This window comes from Meleagris gallopavo, chromosome 4, assembly GCF_000146605.3.
Source record: "Meleagris gallopavo isolate NT-WF06-2002-E0010 breed Aviagen turkey brand Nicholas breeding stock chromosome 4, Turkey_5.1, whole genome shotgun sequence".
Classification (NCBI taxonomy): Eukaryota; Metazoa; Chordata; class Aves; order Galliformes; family Phasianidae; genus Meleagris; species Meleagris gallopavo.
The window spans coordinates 22506120-22516721 of record NC_015014.2 but is presented as its reverse complement, the minus strand read 5'-3'; the positions used below and the strand labels follow the sequence as shown (position 1 = coordinate 22516721).

Genomic DNA, 10602 nt, shown 5'->3' with positions numbered 1-10602 from the left:
CCCTTTAAAACACAGTTATGTTTTATGTGAATAGTGTAACTAATACTTATGTGTTCTTAGAATGGGATTCTTTGTGCTAAAAAGCATATGAAGTTGAATTGGTTTTATTGAGGAAAATCTCAAATGTCTTCCAAAATAAAGCAGCCAAATAAACTACAGTAACATCCCTTAAATTCACGATTTTCAAAGGTGTTTTTTTTTTTTAAAATGTATTTTTGACACATCTGGAGTAATTTCTCCTCCAACTCTTGAACTTTCAATTTAAATTGATTTCACTTTATAGAAATGCCAGATGTACTTTCAAATTCTTTGCAGAAAAAAAAAATAACATTTTCAATCTACAATCCAAAAAGAACACAGGAATCTTCCACAATATAACCACCAACTTTAGTTTAATTTTCAGAATGAGCTTATAATAAAAAGTAAACAAGAAATAGCAATTTGTATTCTACGTGACCTTCTGTGTTCAGTATCTCTTGTACTAATCCATAGAGTAAGGCTGAATATGCAGGGAAGTAGAAATTTAAAGAAAAATTTTGAATAGTTGCTTTTCTTTCATGCCCATAGTAGTTTCAATTTTGTGCTGCATGCTCTGATCAGTAAGTGGAAAACAGAGCTGCTTTAAGGGTGCATTTTTTAATTCTTTTGTCCTCTGACAAGAACTCCCATCTCCAGCACCTCAGTGAACTGCTATCTGAAATGCATCAGAAGTGTTTCTGATGTCCTACGTAATGTTTTCAAGCCCCTTCCCAAGAAGTGAATCAGTTGCTAAGGAATCTTCTGTACGCATCATAACACAAAACAGCATTAGTTAGTGACACGTCTAAGAGAACAACCACCTGCCAGCAGCATTATTTTTATAATGTGCACCAGAAGAGATGAGGTACATAACTGAAAGAGTGTTTTTTTTTCTTTTTTCCTCACAAGAAAATATAGCAGCAATTTTACTTTTTGAAAGATTTTAAAGGGATCAGTCTACAAATTTACCTCCCTGGATCAAGAAGAGAACATAGATCCTGTTCCTCTCTGTAGCTGAGAAGTAATTACAGCACCATTTAAGTACTCATCTAGGGTGACCTTTCCCTCAGGATAAACCCAATTTCCTCCCTCTAAGAGCTTGAGTATAAACTCAGGAATGGCAGTTTCTCCTTCATTCCCTTAAAGCACTTACTTTGATTTCCTATCAAGACATGAAAAAAAAATAGGTTGCATTACAGGGTGCTGATTATATTAACCTGTGAAAAACAGCACAGGCTCAGAGAACCGAAACTCACATGAGCATGCAGGGGACAAATGAAAAAATGTGATACTTTCAGTACAAAAACAACTTTCTCTGAAAGGTGTAATAGAACACATTACACATCACTTTTCCTTACATAAAGAATTATCTATAGTTCCTCTAAGGAGGAAGGCATGAGACCATGCTTCTGGTTCCACCCCAGTTAGGAGTTACCCTTTATCCAGGGCATGATGTTTGCACTGCATTATACCCAACTCTAACCTTCTCTCCTTCGTATGTCACATTGATACTCAAAACACCATTTTCTGCAGAAATTACCCATGTAGTAATCACACGACAACAGTGTCTTCATGCCAGCAGGTGCAAGCAGCTGGCTTGTAATTGCAGCAGTATAGCTTTCACAGTGCAACATTGAAGGCAAAGTCACAGAAGCACACATCCAACCCCTCTGCTGGATTTTGAAGTTTACACTAGATAGGATCCAAGCTCATCCAGCCACAAACTGAAGCCACTCCAAACAGTGCTATGGCCGTCCTGGAGTCCCCTTTCACAACACTACCACTGAGCAACAGTATTTGTACCCCAAATCAACATTACCATATGATCTTCACATACCAGAAGGATACACCTCCTCTTAGTTTCTTTCGGTATTATTCCCCCTTGGGGGTAAGGCATTATGCATGGAAAAGAGGAAAGAGGCCTAATTAGTACACTTTAATGGTTAAAGATGAAACATATCTTCCTACTCTGTTACCTTCTTGAGGATGGTCATTGCATCTTTCAGAATAAAATAATGCAATAGAACAGCAGATTATGAAGAATTAATTCTCCTATAGGATGTTTCTCATTACTTGCAGCTGCCCCATCACAGATCAGTTTATTGTTAAAAGACAACCTACATGCAGTTTTAAATCTACAAAGCTCATATATAAATTGCAAAAGCTACAATTGTGCTTTGAATTAAGTCTTCCAACTTCAGTGTTTAAAACATTAAGCAAATCAAAGTCAACATCAAGTTTTCTACCTATTTGCATTCATCTTTTTCCATTATCTATTGGTTTCCCTTTCTTTTGCTTCCTTCACTTTCAATGTTTTGCACTTTCTCCTTTCAGAAGTTTGTCATACTACCACTCATAACGTTATCTCCTATTATTTCTTACGATTTAAAAAAGAAATAAAGAAGTCCTCCACTTCATTTTCTGCTTGCTCTTTTTGAAAACTCCCAGCACACTCAAAAGATTCAGTGTTTCACAATGTATTAGTTTCCACCATACTTTGAATACATACGTTAACAACTACATCAGAAAAACAATAGAAGTACATACTCCTTCTCCTCCACACAAAAAGCAAGAAATACAATTTGATTAGCATTCTGGACAAAGTAGCAAAATTGTTTCTGACAGATTCTTGGCAACACCAGGCAAAGTATTCACAAGTAGGTCAATAGTTTTATATAAAAAGAAGAATTGAACTCACCCAACTGGTGAAGGGGCTCTCCAGCTACACAGCACTTCTCAGCCAACAGCCTAGGTCCAAGAGATACTCTTCCTTCAGTGGCTAGCCCTTATATGAAGTGGTTCCACACTGGGTCCACCTCTTATGATCACCTGCAGAACACAGGTGCAAACAATTTGCCTGTGCTCCCTCAGCCAGCTACACCCCTTCACCAGGTGCTCAATCACCAGCTCAAGCCACGACCTAACAGTTCCCCTACAACCGGCATAAATCATTCTTGTTGCCAAGAGATAATCCCAACGCTGTTTTTTTCTTTCATTTTTTGCAGCTACAATCATTTGTGCCTGTAGCTGAGAAAGGGAAGAGCAGAACACATAACCACAACAGTTCTGGCAGAGGTACTGAAACTGCTACTCTTTCCTGGTTGGTGTAAGATCAGGAAAACTTACAGACACAGTTACATTAAATACCAGCTGGTACATCTGCCCTGAATTCCTCTGCTCCTATTGGAGATCGTATTTCTTAGATGTTCTCACAGGTGTTTTGCAGAACACCTCTATCATTCCTTGTGACTAAGGACACCTCAATACTATGGTTATTGCCCCTCTGAAACAAGCATGTGTTTTTCTTGTTGAGCAGATAGCAAAAGAAAATAAAGGTCTTTCTAAAATGAAAGCTTCTACTTTCCTCACAGGCCTAAACTCAATACATTGAAAGAATTCTTTTTACTGTTCTAATTAGGTGCATTATCTGTTTTATAAGCAATTATTAAAATATTTTATAATATACAAATGTGGATATGCCATACATCAGTGACGCTCAAAAGGAGATCTACGGGATGACTGCAGTGGATTATGAATGGCTGTTGGCTGTGTTAGAAAGGATCAGTTACCTTGCTGCAACACAAATTTTTCCATTCAGCAAAAACACCATTACATAGAATGGACCTTTCTTTCAGGTAATCACAGAAATTTCATTTAGATCTGAGTTCTGCATTTGCATTCTATGCACATAACTCCCAGAGTACCTTAAAAAAAAAAAAACAAACAACAGTAAGACCAGTTTCTGGTGTAAAAATGTTTATTTAAAAGAAAGGTAGATCTATACCCAGATGGCCAAGAAAAGAAAATGAACAAAAAAAAAAAACAACAAAACTGTTTCCCACCCCAACACCAAAAGACAGTACTCCACAATTTACCTTTACTTTAGGTTTCAGTTTCAACATTTTATTTAAAAAAATTCAATTTTTTCCTTTTTCCATGATGCTGAACCTGAGGAAATTAAGTACCTTTCATAGGAGGGGCTGTGTGGGATGTGTGAAGAAACCGCAATAAAATTTATTCACAATATACAAGTATAAAAATATGTTGCTTCAGTATTATAATTTAATAACTTTTTGTTGTTTCATAGGTATCTGGGAAAGGTACAGACATATGTCCTGATCCTGTCACAAGAGGTAGAAGGCCAGCATTTGGTACAACATTCCAGGAGAGTGTCAAAGTGACATTCCTGTTTCCCCTGCAAAAAAACATGAAAGAAAATCAGCATGAGTAACAAAATTTACCAGTTTACCTAACCAATAATAACATTAACTAATGCAGGATAAGAATAATTTTCATGATCCAGAAAAAAAAAAAGGGGGGGATTTTAAGTTTTACGCAGTCACTTCATGAAATATTTCCCTGTTTTACGGTTAAGAATTTATTTTTTAATTATTCTACTCTTTTGGAGTTGAGTGCAGCACAAAACCAATTCTGTAGAACAAGGATGTTAGAAGCATGACCTTGGGATACACGTACAAAGACACAATAGACTGATGGAATGTCATAGCAATACAAATACTTGTAAAATGAGAAGCATGCAGGTAAATGAAGATGTCAGGATTAAAAAAAAACCACAACAAAACAACACAAAACCAACAAAGTGATTTACTTACTTGAGACCATTTCCATCATCAAAGAAAAAGTACTTCGACTTCATGTCTTTTAAGAACAGCCTTGGATTATCTCCTCTCAAAATGATCTTGTCCCAAAGGACCACTTGGTTCAAAGCCTAAAAATACAATTACAATTAAATTAGCAAGATTGTGTCTCAGAGCATGTCTAGTCTCTGAAATTACAAAGCATATCCACTAAAAATCTGAAGTATGTGTTTGTAACACACACATAAGCAATTTAACAAAAATAATGCTGTACACCAAGAAAACTGATGCTACTATACACTGAAGTGTGGCACGATATATGGAACAACAGAACAGCTCAGTGCAACACCACAAACATGATTTTAACAAGTCAGATGATTTCAAAGACAAAAAATATGATAGGTGTTCCTTTGCAATTGCAAAAGTTAGTTTTTAAGAGAAGAATTCAGACTTTCTTTCAAACAAAAGACAAATTGAGCTGCATTGCCCAGGTATTTAATTTTTTTTTCCAACTTCAATGGGGGAAAAAACATCTCTACTTCAATTGCAAGCATAATTCCAAGAGTTGTATGAGCACATCAAAACGATGGATCCCAAAATCTTAAGTAACTGTATACTGATCGAAGTAGAGATGTAGTAAGAAAGGCATGCAGTTAAAGTCTCATACAGTATGATACAGCACAATTTGTCCAGAGTAGTTGGCTAAAGCGAGAACTGGAGATAGATGTATAAACAAAACTATAAGATGAAACAAGACAATGAATTTCCAGTCTCTAATAAAGAAATCTAAAAAACTGTTCTTATGCAAATGTAGTATCAATAGCATTTGTAAAATAACTTTTAAAAAAAATCTAGAAAGTTTTTCATAGCAAAAAAAAAAAGCCTTCACTATATCCTTGCTGACATCAGCAACTAACGAACAGAAAATCCACGACACCTGGCCAAACCAAAGGCCACTACACCCACCTGTAACAACAGTCAACTGGAAAAAGTTGGGGGAAAGTACATGAGACAGCACAAACAGATGAAAATAATTCAATTCTAAGGTACACATTACTTTTCTTTCTGTCTACAAGGCACATATCGAGTTCAAAGACTTCCCACCATACAGTTAAAACTGTCATGAAAATAAACATTAAAAGCCAGTGAAAGTGGTTCAAGCCAGTAGGAAACCCCAGCACCTTAACTCTTCCCAGCAGAATTTCAAAGTGTTAAAAATCAATGCAGTACAAAATAGGTAATTACTTCAACTTTCTCTTTTCTACTTACATTGTTTTTCGTTGAGTATTCTGCAGACAGATATAGAAACAATTGTTTAACATTCCAGTCAAATATACTCTGCAGATGTATGCACATTAAGGAAAAGGTTATCATATTGTGAGCTTTTTATTTTCACTAGATCTGTCCAGACCACGATGATTACAGCAAGTTCTTACATTTCAATATACCTTATTTACAAATCAGAGCTTTTCCAAGACTTCCAGCAGATTCTTCAATCACTTTCAAGGCACAGATTTCATAAATCAGATTAAAAAAATGAATAGCTATTTCATGTAATGATTTAGGAGTTCTATATTTGACATTACAAGTCAGTAACTTTGATCCATTGCTAGTTGATTTGTTAGAAAATCTTAAACGTAAAGCAAGACAATTTTTCAGCAACTCTTTAAAACTATCATTTATACTATCAAGGAACGCTAGCATCCAAATGAGGATGAAGATATAATAGAAATAATATGTAATACAAAACTTACAGAGTGCAGAGAGCTCAAAGAACCTATAATATCTGCATTAGAAAAGTCAGTAGACTAGAAGTCTATCACACTGGAAGGGACACCTGAAATTATCAAATATAATTATCTACTTTCTACAAAGAACATTAGCTTATTCAACTTACAGATCTCTGCCCAAAATTTCTCATCAATGGTAAAATACTGATAACTGCCATTTGAGACAATCAGTATAATAAAGGTGATTTTTTAAATGTCTGCTGTTCATTTAGCAATGAAATGCACTGTGATTGCTAAGAAGATACCTCTTTAATAATAATAAAGATGATGTTCTACTCCTCTGGCCTGCAAGAATGTCATCCTTTTTGTTCTATTCTTCTCTATCTTGGAACATAAACGAAATAGAACAGATTTTGATGCTGGTTGGAGAATCTATCTTGTCCCACTCATCCCAAGTCTGAATCAGATTCTGAAGACTTAAGTTCAAAAGCAAAGGAAGGAAAGAATTAAATAATCACAGCTGCTATTATAAGAATAGGTGACTAAAATATTCAGGTAAAGCAGCTCCAGCTAACTCAAAACAGCAAGTTAAGAAATCCCAACAAAAAAAAGAGACTTGCAAAATAATCCCTAAAGCCAGCCATTAAGTACAGACAAGAGTTTTTGAATCTAGGCGAAGGTGAGGGGAGTTATCTTCTAACAGTCAATGTATTTAATTTTCATTGGGACTAGCAAATCACATCCATTAGTTGAGCCATATCTTTTTACAGATTTTATATTAAAAAAAAAAATCTATCAGAAAGTTATATTTTACAACTCTACATATTGCGAGATTTGTTTATGGCAAGCATCAAAGATTAAGCCAAAATTTTCTTAAGCACATTTAAACCTACTACTAGTATGAAAAAACCTTAACAGAACATGAAGTTTTTAAACACCCACGTACTGCAGATATTGTATGAGAACATCTACAGAGGTCCTGTCCTGCCACCTCCCCATATAGAATTCAATTAATCAATTTCAGAAGCATTTTAGTTTCTGGTTTGAATAAATACGAGCATTTCGGAGATACAAAATAGTCTCAGGAGCTTACTACTTCTGTTTTCAGTTGATTGATAAAACTTTCTCACTACCATCAAGAAACACAGGCAAAAATTCAGTTCACTGGTTCATCCAGCTTTTAAATCCACTCAAGAACCGTATTTGATTTGCTTACTCAATGTATCAATCTCCTCTGAAGCACAGAGGAAGTCTGTGCCTTGTCTATCACAGTGACAAAAAACAGCTAACAGGGAAAAATTACAGGAATTTCAGCCCAGCTGCAAAGCAAAGCTTTGTGTAATCATTTCACCTAAAACATGCTACCTTATATTTGGTACTGATTTCCTCTGAAAAATAGGATTTTTGTATCTTAATCCTAGGAATGATTTCCTTTCATCGACAAAACTAACAATACCCACAACTCACTCCCCTTCTCAATAAAAAAAAAACTGAAAAACAGACTAAAAGGAATGACACACAAAAAGAGAAACACACAAAAAAAGCTGAATAAAGTTATCAGCAATAAGAGGGCAAAAATAAATACAGTAGATTTTGCAGTACCGTGTATGCTTACCAATGAATTGAATGGTACTAAGTGTTAGAGATTTGATAGTTTAGCATCTAAGAAAGTAAACAAACACCATTTCTTTTTAAAGGAGGACAGATACTTTTATATAACTATTATGCAGCTGGAATTTCAAAAATCTCACCTCAGAAAAGCTTCAAAGTTATATTAGAGTTCCTAGATTTATTATGACAGTCTAAACACTGCATTATATAAACACTGCAACTAGTTCACACCTCAAAACACAAATACCATCTTCACTTAACACTAACACTGTCCTGGCATTAAAATGCACTTCTCTTAGATTAGCTGTGCTGCACTTCTCTACAGAGCTTTATTTTAAGAGCAGGCATAAAAAAAGCAAAGGAAGCAGCTCACCCAGTGCCATTTACAGAGCAACTACTCCAGGTTCTATTTTCATGCCCTAAATATGCAAAATACCATTTTTTTACTGCTTTAAACTTAGATTTTAAGACAAATTTCTGTCTTTTTCTCAGGTCCCAAGTATCGAGATTATAAGTTAACAAAAATAAAAGTCAAGATCTTATTTCAAGTGTTTTCAAACCATTTTTTTTCCCATTAAGGATATCTGCAGTAATGTCAAACGTGACAAACGCCAGATCACTTCTTTCTCTAGGTCCAGTGAAATCTTCTACATTTCTTCTAAGATAAAACAAAACACAAGATTATCTTCTGCTAATTTCCTCTCACACTTTAAGCAAATTATTATTCTTACTGCATACTTTCCCCATGCGTTCCCTGTACTTCCTTGCAAAAGCATTTGGCTAAAATATAACCACATTATACAATAAAGCCTGCCTTCCAGAAGGTTTAAGAGCCCCAGTTTTAAATGATGGATTTTCCCCCCACAGAAGTCTATGTAAATTATACAAAAACCCTGAAACTATTTTCCAGTTAACAAACATTTGCAGTTTTCTGTACCTAAACCACATAACGTTTCATTTTTAGCAAAGTGTGCGTTATCTATCCCCATCTTCAAATTTGTAAGCTGATTGGAAAGCTGGCTCTATAGCTGGCAACCATTTTAAATAACATTTATTGACTACATTAGAAAGCCTTTAGTGCTTAAGTCTCATACAAGACACTCCAACCATTCTGATTGTTTAAAACTGCAAAATTAATGACAGAATTTCTCCTTGGCACATTCAGTCATTAAGGAGAAGAAGAAGGAAAGCACTTAATTCCTTCTACATAGTAAAAATCGTAGATAAATTTTGGAAGCCTTTGCTACAAATCCACTTTTTGAGAAATTATCTGACGTTGCCATAGTAAACTGTATTAAAAAAATAGAAACTGGAAAATAATACAGGTATTCACATATACTGTTAAAACTTAGCCTACCAAACTTACTGCTACAAGCATACGCTGCAACAGAAAGCAAGCTGGCAATGAACTGAGCCCTAATTCCTCATGTAACAAACACCTTGGGAATTATGAACTTACCAGTTACATTTATTCCGCTGTTAAAATTAGTCTGTTAGAATTTAATTTCATATAAACTAAATTCAGTTACCTCAGAGGAAAAAAAGTATTAACCAGTGAAAAAACACATTCTTGGATACAGTAATTAAGAAAAACACCACCCAAACTCACAAATGTAAGACTTGTTAAGAATTTCCATTCCTACGCAAACATCTTTTTAAGTAATAATTCTTGTTAAGCACTTGACATAATTTCCAAATAACTGCCTGTCAATCTACTGGGGTAATGGGCCTGAAGCTGGGGGCCTGTGGAACTTATTAGAAGTTCAACAGAAATATCTCAGGTATAATGCCTCTTCTTTCACTACTAGCAGATCCATGCATCGCTGAAGGGACAGGTCGCATACATTTCATCTAGGTCAGGCATTAGCACGAAATTAATGCTGTGAAGTTCAGCAGAACACTCTACATTTCTCCTTGTGCCAGTTTTAAGCTTTTTTTTTTTTTTTTTTTTTTTTGAGGTGTTAGAGCAATCCAAAAGGTGACTGCAGATCCTACTCTAGTTGGGATCATTTTGCCTTCCAAAGGCTGCTGCCAGCCATCCACACGCCTTGGGCTGGCTAAGCAGCTCCGAGAGCTACTTTAACTCACTGACCAGGCCCAAAACAAGCCCAGTAAGGAGAAAATAAAAATAAAAGACATATTTTGACTCAAAGGTAAGTTAAAGCAGATCAGAACTGTCCCATTCTCAGATGTAACTCTGGTAAAGAGCCACGCCAGCAGGAGCAGGAGTCAGGGCCTCGGGCCCTTTGTGGCAGGAACCTGGCTGCTGGTGGAACCGCAGCCATCCGTGTTGGCCACCGTGAACTTGACGCAAGCTTCCTGTGACAAACTCTCAAGAAAAAAAAAAAAGCCAAAATGCTGAAAAAAAAAAAAGGTTACATCAGCCCGCTGTGTCCTGTGGGCATGGGGCTTTCTGCAGGGTCCAAAAGAAAACAAAATCTCCAAGCTGGTCTAAGGAGAACGGGTTACCAGCTCGTTCAGATCTAGTTCAGTCACAGCACGGTTCGAGTCGGAAAGGCCCGTGACGCCCACCCGGCCGCGGGCCGGCCACCACCCACCCGACCACGCCGCCGGGGTCCCATCCAACCGGCCCTCGGGCAGCCCCAAAGCACGGAGCCTCCGAGCTCGCACCGACCTCCCGGCAC

The 10602-nt window shown here is 36.4% G+C and overlaps 1 protein-coding gene across 1 annotated transcript; it reads right to left on the bottom strand.

Moving 5' to 3' along the window:
* Positions 1 to 3757: 3757 nt before the first annotated feature.
* Positions 3758 to 8638, bottom strand: SPCS3 (signal peptidase complex subunit 3; the record flags this gene model as incomplete). The annotated part of the gene is made up of 4 exons (XM_010709749.2): positions 3758 to 4213; positions 4632 to 4747; positions 5886 to 5962; positions 8542 to 8638. Coding segments are annotated over 4 exons (423 nt in total), but the record flags the coding sequence as incomplete, so codon positions are not given.
* Between the last annotated feature and the right edge of the window lie 1964 nt (positions 8639 to 10602).